This window comes from Mustela nivalis, assembly GCF_964662115.1.
Source record: "Mustela nivalis genome assembly, chromosome: 5".
Lineage (NCBI taxonomy): Eukaryota > Metazoa > Chordata > Mammalia > Carnivora > Mustelidae > Mustela > Mustela nivalis.
This window is the reverse complement of record NC_139024.1, coordinates 55,485,404-55,510,349: the sequence shown is the minus strand read 5'-3', so window position 1 is coordinate 55,510,349 and position 24,946 is coordinate 55,485,404. Positions and strand designations below refer to the sequence as shown.

Here is a 24,946-nt window from a genome sequence, read left to right as displayed (position 1 = left end):
TTAGCAATCAGTTGGTTGCTCAGAATATGCATCACTCTATGCAAGTCACAGGCTATTATATAAGTTTCTTTAAGACTGGAATATCTCCCAAGAGCCAGTGATATTGCTTTTTATCTCATTAAAACAAAACAAATTAACCTGTTCCTTTGAGTGTCTTATAAAAGGATATACCTAAAGAACACAGTCAGTCATAACTACGCATTTCACACATTTTAAGTTAAGTGTAATAAATCTCTCCTTTTCAGCTAGCAAACAAGTTCTTTTAATGCACTCTGCATCCAAGAAGGAGCAAGAATTGTACAGCAAGAAGAAATCTACCCAGGGAAGTCAGAAATCCTATAAGGGCAGACCTGCAAGTGCAATTGTAGACCCTGGGCAGCCCATTCTGGAGGAGGAGGTTGTCAGTATGCCTACCATAGAAGAAAATGCTAGCACTGCACAACAGGTATAGTTATGTTTAAGAGAATCCTTTGGTGATTCTCTTACCATTTAAAAGTAATCTGGTATTACTCCTAAAAATCTAACAAATATAATGATGATTCCTTTCCTAAGCATTATCAATATGTATATGATATTTTCTATCTTCATTGCCTCCAGTGTATAACAGAATCAAGGGATTGAACATTATTTAATGGTTTCTCTGTGCCAAGATATTAAAATAAATAGCAAGTTTAGTGTGTATACTAACTCTATAATGTAGATGTAAATATCTAATGTTACATGAGTTATGAGGCTAATTATAAAAAAAGGTCACATATTAATAAAAACTAATTTGTATATATCTTAAGTTAAAAACATATATATATATATATATATATATATATATATATATATGTGTGTGTGTGTGTGTAAAATAAAGGGCAATTCATGTAATTTCAGAAAAAAATGATGTATCCATCAGAAACAAAACAAATAAATAAATAAAAAGAAATAAAATTAAGAGGCAAGAAGTAAATCCTAATATGACTAATGACAATAAACACAAATGAAATATTAATCAATTAAAAGAATAAAAAATTAAAGTTAGATTAAAAAGTAAGATTCAACTATAAGGAGCCTAAAAGTGACACTTTTTAAAACAAAATGGCACTGAAAATTCAAAGTTGGACCGAAAGAACTGTGATGATATATTAACATCTCAGGGCATAGAATTTATGAAGGATATTATGTAAAAATAAAAGGAAGAATATAATAAGCAAATATGATCATAACTATACAGCATAACCTAACTGTCCAGACTCAATGAATAAAAAGTAAAAGTTGTTTAGAATTACAGAGAAAAATAAAGTTAGTTAATAGTTGAAGACTTTAATAAACAACTCTCAGAAACCAATAGATTGAGCTGAAAAAATACATATGATTACTAGGATTTGAAAAATTTAAGTATTTATTGTTTAGATATTTATAGAACACTTACCTACTAAATTGAGAATATACTTTTTCATAGTACACATGTGAAGCCTCAATAAAATCCTATACTTTACAGATGTTATCAGAATGTAGTGCAATAATACAGAAATTAGTAAATAACAACCTAAAATCCCATAAATGTAGAAGCAAAAGAGCATATGCTAAATAGTTCTTCAGTTACAAAGAATAGCTAAAAAAGAAATGAATACTAAGAACTCAGTAACAACTAAAAAATACAAATCAAAATTTATAACATCTAAAACAGCCTTCAGTGGAATGTTGACTTTCAAATTAATCCATCAGAAAGTATGAATGGTTAAAAACAAATGAGCTAAGCTATCAAAACAAAAATTTAGAAAAAGCAAAAGAATAACTCAAAGATAAAAGAAGAAAATGTTTTAATAAAAGTGAGGTAGAAATTAGAAAAACAAAGAACAAAGTTTAGCAAGATGTGTTAGCTCTAAGCTTTTTTTTTTTTAAGATTTTTTTTTTTAAGATTTTATTTATTTGACACACAGAGAGAGATCACAAGTAGGCAGAGAGGTTGGGGGCGGGGAAGCAGGCTCCCTACTGAGCAGAAAGCCCAATGCAGGGCTCAATCCCAGGACCCTGAGATCATGACCTGGGCCGAAGGCAGAGGCTTAACCCACTGAGCCATCCAGGTGCCTTAACTCTAAGCTTTTTTAAGGTGATTCAGTGGGCAGGCTTCTTGTAAGACCAGCTAAGCAAGAAAAAAAAAAAAAAAGGTAAATAAATCAAATACAGAACAACAAAAATAGAGTGGAGGTATAAATGCAACCAACAGGTTTAAAAAAGAAAAATTAACTATTAAGCACAACTCTATGCTAGTGAATTTAAGACTTACGGTAAAAAAGATGTTACAAATGCCAGGCATGGAAGAGGACTGGCAAACTACTTTAGGAGAAGATAGAAAATATAAAATAATAATAATAATCGTAAAGAATAATAACAATGAAATGATAATCAGAGTTTTAACTTTTCCAAAAGTCATAGGCCCTGCTTGATTTACAGATTAGATCTAACAGACCTTCAAGGAGTACGTTGTTCTAGAAAACAGAAAAACAATACAAACTTTTCAATCCCTTTAAAGAGATTACTGTAATCCTGACTCCCAAACCGACAAGGAACAAAAATAAAATGATTAAGTTTCATTTTTAAGCATGGATGCAAAAATTATAAACACTAGACTATACAATTGCAGGTGTGGGTTGGGATGTGAGGATAAATTTTATAGACTGTGATACTACAAAATTTTGGAGAACATCTGATAGTATTTGACCAAATTATGATTGTGTGATATAGAAAATTATGCACTTATTATGTGCTTATTAGGCATATGCTATATTTATTCTTATCGTTTGTGTTTAAACATCATGTTTTATTTCACAGGTTAACAAGTACATTATACAGTGTTTGGTATTATACAACAGTTGGCCTCTCACTGAAAGTCAGCAGACATTTGTTCAAGCATTGAAAGAATTGGAAAAAAGTGATAGCAAAGGTATGCCCTCCTAAATGTTAGTCATATACCTTGTATTTTATATAAATATTTAATAGTAAATTAATCATGTAATTATTAAAACATTATTGTTTACAATTTGCATTTCATATCCAGTGGCACTTTCTGCTTTATTAATTGATTATGTCTCAAAATCTTTACTGCCTGGTTAGTAAGAACTAAAAATATATGATTATTTAGGCCTAGTTTAAATGTGTTTAGTCCAGTTAGTAAAAATTACTTGATGATTATCTAAGAAGTGTACAGAAGACTTTTCTGTTATAAAATTATATTTGTCTAATTGTTGAGATAGTATAACCCTAAAGGTTAGTTCTTAAAATATTTAAGAGAAGGAGAATCTCCAACTGAAAAAGGGTTCAGGTTTATTTTTTCAAATATAAGCTACTCTTAAAAGTCCTGAGCAGGGAGTTTGATGCATTAGAAAAAGATATTCACAAGTGGACCCACATAGTTCAAACACATCTTGTACAGATTTCTTGGTGTCTCAGTTGTTTAAGGGTCTGCCTTCAACTCAGGTCATCTGGCTCCTTCTCATCAAGAAGCCTGCTTTTCCCTCTGGCTGTGCTCCCACTGCTTGTGTGATCTCTTTCTCTGACAAATAAATAAATAAAATCTTAAAAAAAAAAAAAAACAAAAAACAGGGAGCCTCGGCAGCTCAGTGGGTTAAGCCTCTGCCTTCGGCTCAGGTCATAATCTCAGGGTCCTGGGATCGAGTCCTGTATCGGGCTCCCTGCTTGGCAGGAAGCCTGCTTCCTCTCCTCTCTCTCTCTGCCTGCCTCTCTGCCTGCTTGTGATTTCTCTCTGTCAAATAAATAAAGTCTTTAAAAAAAAAAAAGCAAAAACAAAAACAAAGTCCATATTGTTCAAGGGTCAGCAGTATTTCCTACGAGAACACGATGCCTTTGAGGTCAGGGAGTTCCATAGATTATTACCTGTTCAATCCTGCATTATCCATAGTGCAGACAATGCACACAGTAATCACTCCATGATATTTGTCAAGTAAGAAAGAAAGGATACATCTAAGCCACTCTTATTTTTGTTATTGACATTATTCACTAATTGTCAAAAACCCTGTTCACGTATTTGCTTGCTTATACTAACTTCATGAACCTGTTCATTTTAAGGCTTGATAAAGGTTTATCACCAAAGTTAAGAGAAAGCTATTATTACTGAACTAAATCTTTGTTAAGAAGGGACCTATTCTAGGGCAAGACATCAAAGCCAAAGAAAATTGATAATACTAATGACACTGAGAGTCCCCATTTTCTTTCCACTATATTGTGTGCATCCACAGAACATGCATTCTACGGGAATCTTGAACTTGTCTGCCTCCCCACTGCCCCTCTCGTGCTGGGCAAGGGACTCTGCCTCAGCCTCATCATTGCATCTCCAGAACCAGATAGAAGCTGTTAGTAAATGTTTGTTGAATAATGGATGAGCGTGCATTGCTAGGAACAGCAGGAGTATTTCACTTCTAATGGCATCCCGGCTTGGGGTCTTGAAAGGATTCTGGGCTGTTTTGGGATCAGCGAGAAAGAGTTGTGACCTTCCGTCGGTGTCTAGCATGGACACATGTAGAGAAAGTGGTGAGACCAGAACCACATTGTTCCTACCTCTTTGCTATTCATATGTGTTGTGCGTTTCACCCACGCCAAGTGCCCTGGAGCTCAGAATTTATTTCTTGAACCAGGGGCTGAGTTACTGCTTACCAGTGATGTACATAAAATCCCCTAAGGCAGATATCCTTTCCCACATCCCCTAGGTAAATTCATAGAATGTGAGTTTTGTTGAAATATTTCTTCCTTCTGCCTCTACCTCTCCTCCAAGAAGCAATACCCCCACTGCCCAGCACCACTGAGAATATCCGGAATAGAGAGCAGATAAGACTTCAATTTAGAATTCTTGTCTACCAGAAAAGACTGCAATTATGATATGAATAAATGGCATACGGAAGCTGAAAAGCCCCTTAAATTAATTATTATCTCCATTTTCTCTATAGTCCAAATCAAAATCTCATAGTTTGTACTGTGCTAAAAAAAAAAAATCTAGATATTTTTCCAATATAAATCAACAGAAATCTGCTTGAAATAACAAATAATGCAAATTACTGGTGATTTTGTGTCTCCCCTCCTAGAAAGAAGTAGATAGTATCTGCTCAATATGAATTGGATTAAATATTTTATGCTAAAGATTTATGTGCAAATAAAATACTCATAATTATAAAAATAAATCAAAATAATAGAGAAGCAGCACTGTTTTATAAGGGCATGTGTGTATGATGTGTGTTCTGCGAAGATATTATTTCTTTTATTGTTTTTCAAGGAAAACGTATAGTACTTTTAGATTTTACATTACCGTTCAGGGTATCAGGGATTTTAATAGACCAGAGAGTGAGAATCAAATCCTAGGTTTTTGTTTTTGTTTTTGTTTTGCCTATGTGAGCTCTTTCATGAGTTGTCTGTAGCTCTTTATACTTCTGATTTCTATATTTGAATATTCTGTTATGCCTGTTTTGACAAGCTCAAAATAGTCATGTTAACTATTGTTTATAGCAATGATCGGTGTGAACTCACACCCACATGACACAGAATAAATAATCCCAGTTTAAATCATGAAAAGGGAACAACAGAAACAGTATTTCTAAATCCAGGTGGGGATCTTGTTCATGGGGAACACCTGTTTCAGAATAATGTTCCAGCAAGATAGAAGAATGCACACTGATAAAGGAGATATTCGTGAAAACATTTAAGCCATTCAGGAAATGTAGCGCTGCATTGAATAATGCTGTTGGAAGAGTGAATGAGGTGTTTTCTTGCCAACTCTCCAAGGTGAACTTCTAATGTCTAAAAAGGTGCAAAATACTTTCAAATATGCTCAAGTCTAGTCAAGTGCAGGTTTTAAAAATTTCTGTGTGTATTTTCTTCAATAATTGGAAATTTGTTCCCAGTATATGGAAGTTGTGTGAATTATGTAGACTTACATAAATCTTTAGAAAAAGAAGAAATGACACTTTGAAGCAGAGACGAGTGTATGGGGAAGGGCGGGGTTTGAATAGTTTGTATGATGACATCCTGATGAATACCAAGCAGGGGAAGTGAACTTTGTCTGGAAGTGAAAGTGACAGAAGACTGTGTCTCAAAAGATATGTGGGAGCCTATTTTGGACACACTTGACTGACAGGGCCTCCTACCAGGTGTAAGGTGTGGCTGGATTGAGACTAATTCTTGTCAGAGGAATATGCAGAACAGAGCGACCAGGAAAGCCCTATGTGCGTGTCCCACTCTTCAAGGCCATTCCCCTTTTCACCCAGGTCAGGAAGGGTGGGGAAGAAAGATCCAGAAATGCTTACCTGTGCTTAACTCACAGAAATTCTTTATTGTTAATATGAACAGTTCATCTACTATTAGACTTTGGTGATCCTACATTGCCACTATTGTTTAAGAATATATGAGTGGGTCCCAGAGCAAAAGGGGTACACACAGAAAAAAAAAAGTAGAGTATATACGCTGAAACAATTATGTCTCATTTATATTAATAGTATCTAAAGACAAAATTTAATTTAAAATACAAATTTTATAAATCAGAAGTTTTAAATGAGCACCTACTATTTTAGTCAAAATGAAACAAAACACACCGAAAAGAATATAATTGTATTTTGTAACCAAAAAGAAAACACTGGAGAGCTCTAGAATTTTGATTATGATTTTTTTAGTACCATTATGGGCCTCTTATTGTACTGTGTTTTTTTTTTTCATATATTATCCACAATTCTCATGAAAAAGTCTGAGAGATAATTATTACCATCTTGATTTTACACATGAGAAGATGAAGCTTAGATGCTGTAAATAATTTTCCTGCTAAATGCTGTAAATCATGGCCGGAAGAAGCAGAGTAAAGAGTTTCACCTACATCTGACTTATTCGAAAGCCCAGAACCTTTCCACTCTACCATTTTGTCCTTTAAAGACTTCCTAACTAGTAGCATTGACACAGTACTAATGCTCATAGAAGTTATAGTGGGTAACATTTATGTCAGAAGCTTTTGAAGGTTTTATGTGGAACTGATGAAGGGACTGTAAATTGGTGAAGGAATCCTCATGATAAACTTATGAGGTGGATGCTGTAACTACTATCATTTTACATACAACACTGAAGCACACACTGTCCATGAAACTTGCCCATGGTCACATAGCTAGTTACTGCACAGCTGTGATTTTAAATGGGAGTTAATTATCTACTAAGGGTGTCTGGGTGGAAAAAACAATAATACATGGTAGTACTAATTTCAAGCCTTTATTGTGTCCTCAATAAGAGTCTTTATTTAGGGAACTGTCTATATTTCTTTATTGAACATACAAATTTGCATAAAGGGTCTTACCATGGTTTCTCTGAAGATCTAATAAGTTTCTCACCTTAAGTTGTCCGACACAAATGGAGTTCCGTAAACGAACCAACATGATAAACTATCATATTTAATACATTTAGGTATATTAATGGATAAATGTTAAAATTCCAGAGGAAACTAAAAAATTAATATCTGAAATAAACACAGTAGTATAATTCATGAAATAGTATAATGTATAGAGTTGGGTAATGTTACAAAGTTATAAATATATAGATTATAAAATATAAGTTTTTTGTAAGTTAACATTTATTAGACTTATAGTGGTGATCATTTTCCAACATGTACAAATATCAAATTATTAAGTTGTCTATCTGAAAACTAATAGTGTTTTATGTCAATCATACCTCAATAAAAAATGAAAATCAAAAGAGAAGAAAAAAAAAAGGAAGTTACTGTTAAGTGGAGAAATACAGCATAGCAGCAAAAATTCCTTAGACTACCTAAACCTCAGTTATTTATCACCTGAGAAGTTAGAATAATAACTCCTATCTTTCAAAGTTGTCGTGAAGTTTCAAGATAATGTATATAAAGTTTCTAGAACCAAGTAGCCCTCACAAAAATGGCATTCTCGTTATTAGGTACCTAAATGGAAAAGAAGTCTCTGGGAATAATTGCATCTTCTTTTTTTGACATAACATTTGACAGTTTTATGTGTGAATGAGCAGCTACCAAAATTAAATTACATGTTGCATTGTATCATACATTTGCTGCTGAAAGCAGCTAGCAAATAAATCCAGAATTGAATTGTATTATGAACTAGGAAATTTTTTCTCTTATAAAAGCATTTGGCCAATCTTATGAAAGTCAAGCAGCTTTTGAATTTAGAATAATCAGTATCACATTTATAAATGTGAATTTTTAGGCAGCCAGCTTGTTTAAATGAAAACATATCAATGTCAACTTACATATGTCAATTATATTTACAATTTAAGACCTAGAAACTTCAATTTTAAGGGTATGATGTATTTTTTAAAAGATTTTTAAAATTTTTTTGAGAGTGAGAGAGCATAAGCTAGGGAGTGGGGTGGAGAGGCAAAGAAAGAAGCAGACTCCACACTGAGCAGAGAGCCTGGTGTGGAGCTGCTTCCCAGAATCCTGGGATCATGACCTGAGCTGAAGGCAGCAGCTTAACAGCTAAGCCACCCAGACATCTGGGTATGATGTATTTCAGAAAAATCATGACAAATACCTTCAATCTTTTAAAAAAGATTATTTACTTATTTATTTTAGAGAGGGAGAGTGGGCAAGAAAGACAGCATAAGCTAGGAAGGGATGGGGAGGCAGAGGCAGAGGGCTCAATCCCAGGATCCAGGGATCATGACCCAAGCTGAAGGCAAATGCGTAACTGACTGAGCCACCTAGGCACCCCCTAATGTCTTCACTTATTAACTTAGCTTACTTTTGCAATTACAAATATTTTAGATCAAATAGAAATTAATCAAATTTTTGTCATTATTGTATTGGTACCCTAATTTAAAATTTTATGTATATCCTGAATTCAGTGGAAATATCACGTTTACTCATTTAAATTTAACATTTAATTTCTATGAGAAAGAAAATATTTAATTTTTTCTAAAAATTCACATCTTTATAACTCACAATAAAAAAGTAAGGCCTAAAATATAACTGCATTCAACTCAGAATATTCTGTTATAACTGTTTAGGAAGCTTGTCCTCTGGTTAACATGAGACAACAGTGCCACCTTTAGTGTATTTTAATACCTAGGTTTTAGTAAAAATTGCTTGCTGAGACAGGTGACTTTTTCTTAAGGAAATAGGAATTGGAGGATCTGGAGCAGGTAACCCTTTGTGATACCAACTACCTCATACATAATTAATTGTGTTGTTATTTTAGCGTCTTTTTGCCAATATGTTACATTTTTATGTTACTGGTCTGGGCCTTTCAGGTTCTAGTCTATTTGTAAAGTCACATATGTACTTTGTTTATCTTTCTCAAAATCTTTGTTTTCAAGCCCCACCCAATTTTATTAGCATGACTATAACACTATTTCCTTAACTCTAATTAATGATATATTTTTCTTTCTTAGGCACAATGTATGCATGGTCTTTCTAATTCATGGTCTTTGAAGTAACCAAACATGATGAGATTATCATCTATCTATTATTTGTCTATCTATCTATCTATCTATCTATCTATCCATCGTCTAAAGATTTTCCTGTTTACGTTTACCAAATACAGTCACACTTCGTAAATGTATACCTTTTCCTGAGCAACTATTCTAGTTTAGAAATTATGTTAATGTTCTAATCCCATTCAGTTTTTAGTTTCTGGATACATAAATCTGAATTTTAATCATAAAAATATGTTTCTGTAACCTTTATGTCTTATTATCCACTGAAGATTTCAGTCTCCTATATTCTGGATAAATGTAAGGTACATAAGAGGAAAACTATTACGACTAAAGTCATAAAGCTAAAGGTCTTTTCACGTTCATTTCCTCAACAGATACTGCCTGAGCATTTCTTCTCTGCAAGGGGTTTATTAGTTTGTGTCAATGGTCATTTACTCTAGAACCCCTCTAATTACATGAATATGCAATGTGAGGTCACGTTTTTCACAGGTTTTGAATTAGTAGGATATTTATTCTTATACCCTACTGATGATACCTTACTGCTCTCAACACATACAGTTTCCCCAAAATCTTCACATACAATCTGATCATGAGTTAAACAATCTGATCAAGTTAAACAATCTGATCATGAATACATACTATGAATTCAGAAATATACTAGGTGAGATTAGGGGTCAAAATGAGGTGTATAATGACATTCTGGCCTCTAGAGAACTTGCAATGCATGGGAGAGAAGGTTACTATACTGTATGCCATTAAAGAATAAGAAAATTATTTTATTTTATATATTCATAACATAAAAAAAGATGATGTGCCCTTGCTATATGCCTGGCACCACACTATGTGCTGACATATGTAAATTTGAATATTGGAATATCTTAATTTTTTTTTTAAAGATTTTATTTATTTATTTGACAGAGAGAAATCACAAGTAGTCGGAGAGGCAGGCAGAGAGAGAGAGAGGGAAGCAGGCTCCCTGCTGAGCAGAGAGCCCGATGCGGGACTCGATCCCAGGACCCTGAGACCATGACCTGAGCCGAAGGCAGCGGCTTAACCCACTGAGCCACCCAGGCGCCCTAGAATATGTTAATTTGAAGGGAATCAAATACACCTATATATATGATTCAAACTCTAAGACCTATGGATAGTGAGAAAAAGAGCCCAGAAATACTTATTGGTGCTGTTTGAGATTCAATTTTAGCTCACATTTGTTAATATCTTAAAACCCAGTGTGTATGATACTAGGTACAATCCTATTTTAAATGACCTATATAGTTTATTTGTAAACCCCATGGGCATGGTATTAACATCTCCATTACACAAAGGAAAAAACAAAATCAAAAGAATGTAATAAATCTGCCAAAGTGAACCTATTTAGTGGCTGATCCAAGATTCACCTCCAAGTCATTTGATGACATGACCAAAGATTTTCCCTAGTACAACACTCCACAGCAACTGGGATTGTTGACAGAAAGACAAGTTGCCCCCTTGTAAAACTGTGGTACTTACAGTCCCTTTGCAGTCATGCAGGATAATCTTCCCTAATTTGAAAGTAGCCAATAACTGGCACAAGCCATTCTTGACAATTACTATTTAACTTTCCTAATGGGATGACTTACAGACTACAGTTTTGAAAGGGGCTAACATGTCCTTTGAACTCATTTGAATGCTAACTCAACCCCAACAAGCTGGGGGAATGTAAGCAAATTTTTGCTTCTGCTCTGTTTGGATGCTTTGAGAATTAAAAAAAAAAAAAAGAAGAAAACATAGTAAGGATTCAACAAATGTTATCTGTTCCTCTGCCACTGGTTATGTAGAAAGAATGACTAGAACATAAGGCAAAAAACCCTTCACATCCTCTTCTGAGGAAGCAGAGGGAAGAGAATAATACATATGATAGCAGAGATGAACTCATTCATACTGTGGTGGGGATCCTGGCCAAGGAAATTAGGTGAGAAAATGTACTGAAAGCATTCAGATTGGAAACACATTAGATAGTGATAATTTTTGTCTAATCTTACAAATATATTAAAACCTACTGATTTCTCTACTTCAGTGGTGTATGGTACATGAATTGGAGTCACACAGATCTTTATAAAATATTTCTTTGAAAAAGAAAAGAAATCCAAACCTCTTCAACTAACAACTTTTTTACTGACTTCTCCCCTTTTCCTGCATGACATGATTTTATTGTTGTGATTCACTGGTTTCCATTTTTATGTCTCTAGCTCATGGAGAGAAACACGAGGAATTAGTTACCTTGGGAAGCCCAGATTCCCATACTATTAGTGAGGGGCAGAAATCTTCAGGAACTTCTAAAACAAGGAAAGGCAAAGAAAAGTCTTCGGAGAAAGACAAGACAGCCAGAGAAAAACAAGCCCCTCGCTTTGAGCCTCAGGTGGGTGTACAACTTTTTCTCATTGGAGTCATTTCATAAATGTATGTCCATTGATTTCCCACTTGTCTATCTCTCCCAAGGACAAAACTGAAAAATTCCACCTCCTTGATTCTAGCAACCATCTAGATAACCTTAAGGACATTCCTTGGACACCTTCTGCAAGCTGCTTTTCCCAGTTCAGTATCGAAAATGGTTAATCAAACTTTTAAGACATGTATGTCTATAAGACACTGTTTTGGAGCCTTGGGTTTCTAATATTAATATTATACAGTCCCTATCTTCAAAGAACTTGCAGTCTAATGGAGGCGACTGAAGGTAAACAGAGTTTTAATGTTAAATATCACATGTGAAGTGGTAGGAGGAAGAGGTACTTATTCTAGCCTCTTTCTCCTAGAGGAGCCAAATCCGGACCTGAGTTAATGAGCAAAGATATTCTAAGGTGAAAGTGAACACAATCTCTGTGTTTTGTTTTTCTGGTTTTGTTTTGTTTTTTTTTTCCTTTTCCGGCACTGAAGTGTGAGAGATGGGGCTGGAGCGATAAATAAGAGTCAGAACGAGAAAGGCCTTTAAGCCTCATTAAGAGGCTGGGATTCTGTTTATAGCCAAGAGGTCATTCCTTCCAAATTCCTTCAGGGCCAGTTCGGTAATTGCAATGACAGGGGTAAAGAAGAGGATGTGAGGGCAGAGTTGAGGAGTGCGAGTATAGGCCGAAAGATACTCAAATTTAGGTTATTTAAAAACATTGAACTCAAAATACCTATGAGGATAAAATCTTCCCAACATTTGTCATCACTGTTTAGGCTCAGCAAGGCGGAGGGTGGGTTGGGAGACAGGAGGTTAAAAAAACTTATTGGCACAATCAGATTTATATTTCAGATATGCTGGTGGCTTTTAAAAATATACATTTAAGGGGGGAAAGACTAGGGATGGGGAGAATAACTCAAGAAAGTACTGCAGTAGTCCAGGCAAAAGAGGGCAAGTTGTATCAGGTACAGGTGAGAAAGGAAGAAGACGACAAAAAGAACTATCGAGGGGGGTGCCTGGGTGGCTCAGTGGGTTAAAGCCTCTGCCTTCAGCTCAGGTCATGGTCCCAGGGTCCTGGGATCGAGCCCCAGATTGGGCTCTCTGCTCTGCAGGGAGCCTGCTTCCCCCTCTCTCTGCCTGCCTCTCTGCCTACTTGTGATCTCTGTCTGTCAAATAAATAAATAAAATCTTAAAAAAAAAAAAAACCATCAAGGAAACAAATAGTTTATGTAGTTATTAATCCCAAATGGGTGATAAGGAACAAGAAAAAATAAAAGATATCTCTCAGGTTTACAGCTGAATCAACTGAACAGGATGTTGGTACCACTAGTACAGAACTTTAAAGGGAAATTAATAAATTAGGGGGAAGAGGCAGTGATCATGTCCTACAATTCAGTAGTAGAAAAGCTGTCCACCTGCATTGCCAAGTTTGTCTGTCTATCTATCTGTCTTTCTTTCTTTGCTTTCTAGATTTTATTTATTTTTATGATAGAGAGAGTGCTTGTGAATATATGTGTGGGGAGGAGGGACAGGAGAAAGAGTCCTGAGCAGACTCTATGCTGAGGGCAGAGCCTGATGCTGGGCTCCTTTTCATGACCCTGAGATAGGGCCTGAGCTGAAACCAAGAGTTGGATGCTTAACAGACCGAGCCACTCTCGTGCCCCACCAAAGTTTAATTTCCCAGTTGGAGTCTGCCTTTGGAAACATGATGAAATAAAGCATAACCTGACCTCTGCTGAGAGTAGAATGGAACTGATGGTGGGGGAGGGGAGGGTAATCCCTTGGGTGGGGCTCTTCCCTTGTGTTGGAATTCAGTTAGTGCAGGCTGACCTAGTCAATGTCAGTGCTGGGAAGAGGCAAGTTGCCAAGGCTACAGAATTTGCAACCTGCATCCCATGAAACAAGAAGTCTTGGAAGGAGAGAAACAGCTGCATTTTTTTGTGCTCACCCAAAGATTATTGGAGGAAAAATCACATCAGTCTACAAAGAGGTTTTCATACAAGCAAAATAAGATGTGAATGAACCAAAAGAGAAGCCGATTTTATGGTAAATCCTGTTATTCTTCGAACACCCATAGTTTACAAATTGAAATTTTAAAGCTTTAGGACTTCAGCTCCCAATGGACTTATACAAGTGATCATCCCTATGTCCTGTTTTTATTTATTTATTTATTTATTTATTTTTTTGGTAAAGATTTATTTACTTATTTGAGAGAGAGCACAAGACAGGGGAGAACAGTGGGAGAAGAAGAGGGAGAGAATCTCCAGCAGATGCACACAGAGCCCCATATAAGACTCAGTCTCAGGACACTGAGGTCATGACCGGAGCTGAAATCAAAAGTTGGACGCTTAACCGACTGAGCCACCCAGGTGCCACACAAATGTCCTATTTTTAAAAATACTTTGAAATTTGTTTTGAAGGTTGTTTTTATCCATTAGAATGTAAAGATTTCACATTTAGCTCAAGGTAAAGCAAGTTTAAGAGTATTTAAAAAAAGTCAGTTAGTGGCTGGTTAAGACAGAAAAACATTAAACAAACCATCAAATCTCTGAAGAAATGCAGTGTTCTGTATAAGAGCAAAAAATAGTCTTCTTGTGGGGGGATGTCATGGTGTGAATGAAGACAAAGATAGTCAAAGTAAAGCCTTTTATTATACAAATAGTTATTACCACAAAATTTGAAGAGTCATTCCAATTTCTACCAAATCATATTAATTCAAACTTCAGGTGTGAGGGAAAAAATGCCTTATAAAAGGAAAATAAACATTTCCAGGATAAATCAGAAATTAAAGATAAACACATTGAAGAAGAAAAATCCAGTTCTCCAGGTCCTAGCATCCTGACTGACAGAAGTTATGCTCATATTTTCTTTATACCCTATGGACAAGCCTGCAAGCCCCACTGGGACAGCTGAGATTCTTCCAGTTTCAACTAAACAAAGTACTGCTAAACTTACTTTCTTATCCCATTGAAGGTGTACAAGCCCAATAGCCAGTTATACTGGTGGGCTTATCCCCAGATCAAAGTATGATAGAGTCAGAAGAATAAAAACAAATGATCAAAGCTGAGCAGACTATGGCAAAGACAAACAAGCAAAGGAGAGAAAGAGTTTATCTCTTCAGCAAGAAAAGGGTACAAAGGTGAATATTAATGACAGAACCTGAGCTTGAGTTCAAACATTAAGAACAGCAGACCCAAAGCTTGGCATTAATAGGATTGAAGAACTGACTCTTTATCTACTGGAATGTCTTGAGGGAAAAGAAGAGGATTTTGTGGAAAGAGTTAATTTATATTTATTACAACTGATATAAAAATGGTGCTCTTTAGGCCTTAATTGGCTTCATGAAGCCAATGAAAAGAGATATCCAAAGTCTCACAGCTGATGGCAGAGGAGCAAGGGGATGTGGTTGCTCTTCAGATACTTTGAAAATTAGTTGAAATTACTTAGAACCCATTTCCTCAGCATCTTGACTGCATTGTAGGTATAAGCACAGGGCCATATGAGCTTGCATATTTGGGTTGTTTCATAGGGCCCTGGGTGAATGTGAGGAACTTTATAAAAAATTAGCATCACATATGTTTTTATAAAATGTCATTGTTAAAGCAGTCAAAATGAGTTGGAGCCAGGCATTTTATGAGTCAAACATGGGGAAGTGCTCTTAAGGTTAGAATGGGATATGAACTAATGACTGAATGAGTAAGAAGTCCCAGCTGTGTTGTGGTAGCTGCAGTATGTACCATGATAAACAGGGGAAGAATGCCAAAAGCTTTTGTGCTCAAAAACTATGGTTATTTCCCCAGAGTCAAGTCTCACTATTTGGGAAACTGTCCATATAAAATGTGACAGGACATTTGAGCCTCATCTGCTACTCTAGGCTACTTTGCAGAGTGTAGATTTGATGAAATGATCTTCATCAAGGTGGTTTGCTTCTGAATAACTCCTAAGTGTTAGCACTGCATGAGCATAAACATTTTGGCCAGATGTCCCATAAATACATAGTATCCCTAGGCACTGGACATTATAAGAGACATGTGAGAGATACCATGATATACATAAGTTTGAAAACCAAACTGTCTAATGTTACAAACTGCTATAGATATGGAAGTCCATATAGATCTTGACTTATTACTTCCTGATATCTATTGTAGATTTAATCCTATAATGTGTGAAAACATACCTCTAGATGAAAGTCAAAATGAAAAGCTGAAGTTGGAAGTGTTGAGGTACATAAAAAAAAAAAAAAAAAATTAAATAAAGAAAAGAAAAAGATGGCGGAGGAGTAGAGAACCTTCTTTTAACCAATCCCCTGAATTATGCTGGATATCTACCAGACCATTCTGAACACCCCTGAAATCAGTTTTTATTAGAAGAAGATGTATCTGGATTTCTACAAACAGAATATTTTAGGTGGTTGGTCTTGAGGTAGGAAGCAGAGATTCATGATTCTGCAGGCATCCATCAGAAGATAAATAGAAGAGGGAGGGAGCCTCTGGGATCCTGTGCTACTGGAGCACAAAAGCCTCCCATACTGGGGACTGGGCACAGACTTGCAGACTGGTAGCAGTGAGGAAAGGACTTTAAGACAACACCCTAGACTGAAACCTGGAGCTGCAGGGACACAATTGCGAACTGGGGGCGGCTGGAGGTTTTAGAACACAAAGGACAGGGACATGCCTGGACCTGGAAGCAAGAGCTCAGAGAGCTGCTGTGGGGCTCACAACCAGGATGCTGTGGTTTTTGGCAGTACAGACAAAAGTGGAGACAGTGTGGCCTAGAGAGCTCACTGAGGGGCAGACTGCAAGCTCTCTGTTCTGAGACAGAGGTTTGGATACAGATACTTCTGCTCTGACTCTCAGGTGGGGGGGATGCAGAAAGCTGCCAGAGAAAGTCATCAGAGAACAAAAGTTCCCCAAACCTGGTTTTCACTGAGCCCATTCCCCCTCCACAGGGGGCAGAACAATTCTACACAAAGAGGGTTACCTGAGTAACAGTGTGGCAGTCCCCTCCCCCAGAAGACAGGCTGGAAGAACAAGAGGCTGACAACCCTAAGGTCTCTATAAAACAAGTGCATCTTCCTTGGCTTGTGGTCAATAATTTGGACTCTGTACAATCCTTCAACCACCCCTCAACAGAATGACTAAGAGGAGGAACCCCCAACATAGGAAAGACCAGAGACTATGATCTCTGTCACAGAAATAATGGCTATATAAGCAAGAGATCAGAAACAGAATTCAGGGGAACAATTACACAGACAATAGCTAGGATGGAGAAAACTATTAATGGCGACATAGATTTTCTAAGGGCAGAAATAAGAACTGATCTGGTAGAACTTAAAAAATGCTATCAATTAGATCCAATCTAGTCTAGATACTCTAATAGCTAGGGTAAATGAAGCAGAAGGATGAATTAGTAATCTAGAAGACAAGCTGATGGAAAAGAAGAAACAGGAGGAGGCCTGGAACAAACAGTTTAAAATCCATGAAAACAGAATTAGAGAAATAAATGATGCCATGAAACATTCCATTGTCAGAATTGTTGGGATCCCTGAGGGGGTGGAGAAAGAGAGAGGACTAGAAAATATATTTGAGTAAATTGTAGCTGAGAATGTCCTATTCTGGGAATGAAACAGCATTTGTGTGCTAGAGGCAGAGAGGACCCCTCCCAAGATCAGGGGGAACAGACCAATGCCCTGGCATGTAATAGTAAATCTTGCAAATCTTAGAATCAAGGAAACCATTGTAAGGGCAATTAGGGGGAAGAGATTCCTTACATACAGAGGGAGGAACATCAGAATAATGTCAGACCTATCCAGAGAGACCTGGCAAGCCGGATTGGTAAGACGTATTCAGGGAACTAAATGAGAAGAACATGCAGCCAAGAATTCTTTATCCAGCAAGACTGTCATTCAGAAAGGATGGAGAGATAAGGAGTTTCCAGAAGCAGCAGATAAGGAGTTTCCAGAAGCAGCAGAAACTGAAACAACATGTTACCACTAAGCTGGCCCTGCAAGAAATATTAAGGGGGGTTCTATAAAAGGAAAAAGATCCCAAGAGTGATATTGAACAGAAATATACGGAGACAATCTATAGAAACAAGCACTTCACAGGCAGCATGATAGACAATAAAATCATATCTTTCAATAATCACTCCCAATGTGAATGGCCTTAACGCTCCCATAAAATGACACAGGGTTGCAAACTGGATAAAAAGACAGGACCCATCCATATGCTTTCTACAAGAGACTCATTTTGAACCTAAAGATACATCCAGATTGAAAGAGAAGAGATGGAGAACCATCTGTCATGCCAACGGATCTCAAAAGAAAGCTGGGGTAGCAATTCTCATGTCATAAAAATTAGATTTTAAGCTAAAGACTGAGTTAGAGATACAGACGGACACTATTTCATTCTAAAAGTGTCCATCTAACAAGAAGACCTAACAACTGTAAATATCTATGTTCCCAACATAGGAGCAGCCAACTACATAAGCCAACTGTTAACCTAAGTAGACATATTGATGATAATACATTAATTGTAGGGGACCTTAACACTTCACTCTCAGTAATAGACAAATCATCTAGGCAGAAAATCAACAAAGAAACAAGAGCTTTGAATGGCACACTGGACTGGATGGACCTCAAAGATATATATAGAACATTCCACCCTAAAACAACAGAATATTCATTCTTTTTGAGCACACATGGAACTCCCTCCAGAATAGACTACATACTGGATCACAAATCAGGTTTCAACTAATACCAAAAGACTGAAATTATTCTCTGCATATTCTCAGACCACAATGCTTTCAAACTATAACTCAAAAAAAAAAAAGTTTGTTTGTTTGTTTGTTTGTTTTTTTCACAAGAAAAAGTTTGGAAGAAATTCAAACACTTGGAAGGTAAAGACCATCTTGCTCAAGAATGTTTCAGTCAACTAGTAAATCAAAGAAGAAATTCAACAATTTATGGAAACCAGTGAGAACAAAAAACACATGTGTCCAAAAACTATGGGCTATAGCAAAGGCAGTCCTAAGGGGGAAAACATAGTCATCCAAGCATCACTCAAAAAAAACCAGAAAAATCCCAAACACATAAACTGTCTTTACACCTTAAAGAACTGGAAGATCAATAACAAATTAAGCCTAACCTACATACAAGAAGGGAAATAATTAAGATTAAAGCAGAGATCAATGAATAAGAAATCAGAAATACAGTAGAACACATCAACGAAATTAGAAGTTGGTTCTTTGAAAAAATTAAGAAGGTTGATAAACCACTGGCCAGACTTATCCAAAAGAAAAGAGAAAGGACCCAAATTAATAAAATTATGAATGAAAAGGGAGAGATCATGACTAACACCAAGGAAATAGAAATGATTATCAGAAATTATTATCAACAGCTATATGCCAATAAATTAAGCAATATGGAAGGATTCATTCATTCCAGAATTCATTCCTGGAAACCTATAAACTACCAAGACTGAATCAGGAAGAAATTGACAACCTGAATAGACCAGTATCTAGTAACGAGATTGAAGCAGTGATCAAAAACCTCCCAAAGAACAAGAGCCCAGGACCTGATGGATTCTCTGGAGAATTCTACCAAACATTCAAAGAAGAACTAATACCTATTCTCCTGGAGCTGTTGCACAAATAGAAACTGAAGGAAGACTTCCAGATTCTTTTTATGAAGCCAGCATTACCCTGATCCCAAACCAGGCAAAGACCCCACCAGAGAGGAGAATTTCAGACCAATATTCCTGATGAATATGGATGCCAAGATTCTCAACAAGATCCTAGCTAATAGGATCGAACAGTGCATTAAAAAGATTATCCACCATGACCAGGTGGGATTTATCCATGGGATACAAGGTGGTTCAACATTTGCAAATCAATCAATGTGATAGAACAAATCAGTAAGAGAAGAGAATAGAAACACATGGTCCTCTCAATTGATGCAGAAAAAGCATTTGACAAAATACAGCATCATTTTCTGATTAAAACTCTTCAAAATATAGGGATAGAGAGAATATTCCTCAACTTCATAAGATCCATCTATAAAAAACTCACAGCAAATATCATTCTCAATAGGGAATAGCTGAGATCCTTTCCCTTCAGATCAGGAACATGACCAGGATGCCCACTCTCACCACAGTTGTTCAACATAGTACTAGAAGTCCTAGCAACAGCAATCAGACAACAACAACAACAAAAATAATAAAAGGTATTCAAAATGGCAAAGAAGTTAAACTCTCTCTCTCTTCACAGATCACATGATACTTTGTGTGGAAAACCCAGAAGACTCCACCCCAAACTACTAGCAATTCAGAAATTCAGAAATGTGGCAGGATACAAAATCATTGAACAGAAATCAGTTGCTTTCATATACACTAACAATGTAACTGTAGAAAGAGAAATTAGAGAATTGATTCCATTTACAATAGCACCCAAAACCATAAGATACCTTGGAATATATGTAACCAAAGAGGTTAAAGATCTATACTCTAGGAACTACAGAACACTCATGAAAGAAACTGAAGGCACAAAAACATTCCATATTCATGAATCAGAAGAATAGACATTGTTAAAATGTCTATACCGCCTAGAGCCATCTATACTTTCAATGCCATCCTGATCAAAATGCCAATGACATTTTTCAAATTGCTAGAACAAACAACCCTAAAATTTTTATGGAATAGAAAAGACCCAAATTGCTAAAGAAATGTTGAAAAACAAAACAAAACAAAACTGGGGGCATCATGTTGCCTGATTTCAAGCTATATTACAATCTGTGATCACCAAGACAGCACGATACTGGCACAAAATCATAGACCAATGGAACAGAAGAGAGAGCCCAGATATGAACCCTCAACTCTAAGGTTAAATAATCTTCAACAAAGCAGGAAAAAAAAATACACAGTGGAAAAAAAAGACAGTTTCTTCAATAAATGGTGCTGGGAAAATTGGACAGCTATATATAGAAAAATTAAACTTGACCATTCTCTTACACCATACACAAAGATAAACTCAAAATGGATGAAAGACCTCAATATGAGAGAGGAATCCATCAAAATCCTAGAGGAGAACATAGGCAATACCCTCTTTGACATTAGCCACAGCAAATTCTTTCAAGACAGTCTCCAAAGACAAGGGAAACAAAAACGAAAATGAACCTTTGGGCTTCATCAAGATGAAAACCTTTGGCACAGCAAAGGAAACAGTCAATACAACAGAGGCAACTGATGGAATGGGAGAAGATATTTGCAAATGACATCACAAAGGGCTGATATATATATATCAGAACTATAAAGAACTCAAACTCAGCATCCAAAAAACAAGTCAAAAAATGGGCAGAAGACATGAACAGACACTTCTCAAAAGAATACATACTAATGGCTAACAGACAGATGAAAAAATATTCATCATCATTAGCCATCAGGAAAATTCAAATCAAAACCACATTGAGATACCACCTTACATCAGTGAGAATGGCAAAAATTGACAGGGCAAGAAGCAACAAATGTTAGAAAGGTTGTGGAGAAAGGTGAACCCTTTTACATTGTTGGTGGAAAAGCAAGTTGGCACAGCCACTTTGGAAAACAGTGTGGAGGTTCCTCAAAAAATTAAAAATAGAGCTACCCAGCAATTGCACTACTGGAGATTTACCTCAAAGATACAGATGTAGTGAAAAGAAGGGCCATATGTACCCCAATGTTCATAGTAGCAATGTCCACAACAGCCAAACTGTGGAAAGAGCTGAGATGCCCTTCAACAGATGAATAGATAAAGAAGATGTGTTCCATATATACAATGGAGTATTACTCAGCCATCAGAAAGGATGAATACCAAATTTTGCATCAACACGGATGGGATTGGAGATTATGATAAGTGAAATGAATTAAGCAGAGAAAGTCAATTATCATATGGTTTCACTTATTTGTGGAACATAAGGAATAGCATGGAGGACATTAGGAGAAGGAAGGGAAAAATGAAGGGGAGGAAATCGGAGTGGGGGATGAACCATGAGAGACTATGGACTCCAAGAAACAAAGTGAGGGTTTTAGAGGGGAAGGGGTAGGGAGATGGGTTAGCCTGGTGGTGGGTATTAAGGAGGGCATGGATTGCATGGAGCAGTGAGTGTTATATGCAAATAATGAATCACAGAACACTACATCAAAAATTAATGATGTACTGTATGGTAACTAACATAACAAAATAAATAAGGAAATGAAAAAATGAAAAATCTTGCAAAAATATTAAGTCAAGGAAAAGTAATTCTGCAGAAAATTAATGACTGGATAAAACTAAAAACTAACATGTTTGGTGGTTTTCCACTGTTTTTGAAATTGTGATAAATGTGCACATATATAATAAAAAATGAGAAGCTTGTTCAGAAAATCCATCATTTAATAAGGAATTGTGGGATTCATCCTGAGATAACTTTGAAATGCTCCTGAATTCTGGGGAATACTGAAAAAGATGGTGTTTGGATCAGTTTGCATAGCACCAAATGTATTCTTGGTTACAGAATTCATATCAGAATTCGGTTTTTAGGATATTAATAACTAAGCTTTAGGAATCTTAATATTGTGCCAGTTGTTTGGTAGACCTTGGTGTTTTATCTTTTCATGTTTTAAAATGTATTAATACATGTGCCAAACAAGAACCTGAAAACTATTATATTTTGTATTTTTACTTTAATTACCATAATCATGTTGAATTTATTTGATCATTGATTTTATTTCATGTGGAAAAGCTAATCTCTTCTTAAATTTATATCACTTGTGTTTTCACTAGCTACATTTTATAATCCAAATGCTACTTTTATTGTAATATCTAAATGGATAGAGAAAAAGAGAAGTTTCTCTACCAAGGGATTATTACTTTTGAAAGGGCCACATACAGTTTTCTTTTTAAAATTAGCTTATTTTAATATTGTTTTGTTAGAAAATATAGGTGAAGTGGTTTCAAGAAAGTATTTTGTTCCTCTTGAACGAGATAATGTTGTGTGTTAACTTTTCTAGCTGTAGCTCCAGTTTATTATTTAGTGTTAGAAAATCAATTATTTGAAGGCACCGAAAATATATTCTTATCATCAACAAAATAAATTATTGAAATTTAAAACAAATTGAAATTTAAAACAAATAAGCTTAATTCAATCCATAAACTGTTACAGTGCCCCCCTAGTCCTTCATCATACTCCCTTTCCTGACCCCAGAGTTTCTGATTAACTCATTCATCAAATATAAAAGATGATAAAATCTTTTGTACCATGTTGTAAAAGGAAGAGAGAAAAGAATTTCCGATTGTGAGATTTAAGTTCTCATCAGAATATTAGAGGAATATTGTAGAAAGCAATGAGATCTTTTTGGTAACATTGAAACCAAACTGCCCACAACAACTTTATTCAGTGGCCCTACCAATCCCTGCTTCCCCATCTTCATTATTCAACATGAATAATTGACAATTGTCACGTGTAAAGTGCTAGTAACCACATTAGATCCAAGCCTCTCTCTCTACCAGATTGTCACCATGAGCGTCACTCATCTAGATATTTCCAGTCCTAAATCAATCTGCTCCCAGCTTATGGCTTATAAAAATGAAAATAATCCTAGAAGATATCAAAATGTTACTTTAATAATGAATATATATCCAGTGTATCCACACCTGGCATGATCAACTATCCCTACCCTAATTTTTGTAAAGAGGTGCCACATAACTCTAAATGTAATTTAAATTTTTTTTTCTTTACAATTTTAGATAAAATTTGTGTTTAGTGAAATGCAGTAAAATTAATTGCACAATTCAATGAATTTTGACTAGTGCATTCAATGCTGTAATCTACATCTCTATCAAGGTATAAAGTATAGATCATTTCCATAAGGTTGGAGAGTCCCTCAAACCTCTTTGCAATGGACTCTGTCATCTTCCTACCTTACCCCAGGCAGCTGTTTTTGCCTGTTCTGGAATTTCAAACAAATGAGTCACCCAAGTTGTATTCTTTTATGCTCGGCTTCTTTTTCTCAGTATGATGTCTATCTGTAAGATCCATCTGCACTGTGGTATACTTCAATAGTTTATTACTTTTTATTGTTAAGGTAGTATTCAATGATATAAATATACGATAATTCGTTTATCTATTTATCAATTGATAGACATTTATATTGTCTCGTCCTTTTCTTGGCTATTATGAGCATAAAGCTGTAATGAATTTTTCTGTCCAAGTATTTTTGTGAACGTGTGTTTTCATTTCTCCTGGGTACATACTTAATAGTGAAATTATGGGTCGTGAGCTAAAATCCAGACCCTTTTGACTGGAGGGCAATACCTAACCCAAAGGTTTTTATTTATCAGATATCCACTGTTCACCCTCAACAAGAAGATCCAAATAAACCCTACTGGATTTTGAGGTTGGTCACAGAACACAATGAAGCAGAATTTTTTGAAGTGAAAAAGGATACAGAACGAGCAGATGAAATCCGAGCCATGAAGCAAGCCTGGGAGATGACTGAGCCAGGAAGAGCTATCAAGGTCACTTGAGTGGGAAACGTTGTTCTTTAACTTTCCATTCCTAAGCACCAGTCTGAAGTGAGAGCCATGAGAGTGAAAGCACATAGTCTTTCCTTTAGGAACGGTATCTGGAATTTTGTTAGACACTCACTTACTACATGTTAAGACCATATTTAAACACACTGTGAAATGTGCAGAATGGCTGATACCAGATGATTCACAAAAGTGAAGCACATGATGGTGCCACTTTATTGGCCCAAATTGTGGGTTCCCTTGTTCTTTTACATAGTGTGGGCTGTATTGATGTGGTTTTGGAATATACATGAGGTTCAGTGTGGTGAGGTCTGGAGCCAATGACCAAGAAAGATGTCTTTGGTGCAAAATGTTGGTTTATTGAAGCACAGGGACAGGACCCACAGGCGGAAAGAGCTGCTGCCCAAGGTTGTGAGGGGTGGCTGACTATATACTATGGGGTTGGGAGAGGTAAGGAAGAAGAGAGGTTTCTGAAAGAACTTTCATTGTTAAAGAAGACTCACAGGATACTAGAGGCCTTGCGACTGTCAAGTTAAG

The 24,946-nt window shown here is 36.1% G+C and overlaps 1 protein-coding gene across 4 annotated transcripts in view; it reads left to right on the top strand.

The window, feature by feature from the left end:
- The window catches only part of ADGB (androglobin), a 173,052-nt gene that overhangs the window by 130,774 nt on the left and 17,332 nt on the right, over positions 1–24,946 (top strand). For all 4 annotated transcript variants that reach the window (XM_082730343.1, XM_082730345.1, XM_082730344.1 and 1 more), the window contains 4 exons: positions 246–445; positions 2,821–2,932; positions 11,676–11,845; positions 24,221–24,397. In XM_082730343.1, the coding sequence (XP_082586469.1) occupies positions 246–445; positions 2,821–2,932; positions 11,676–11,845; positions 24,221–24,397 (659 nt within the window). The remainder of the gene's footprint in view (positions 1–245; positions 446–2,820; positions 2,933–11,675; positions 11,846–24,220; positions 24,398–24,946) is intronic.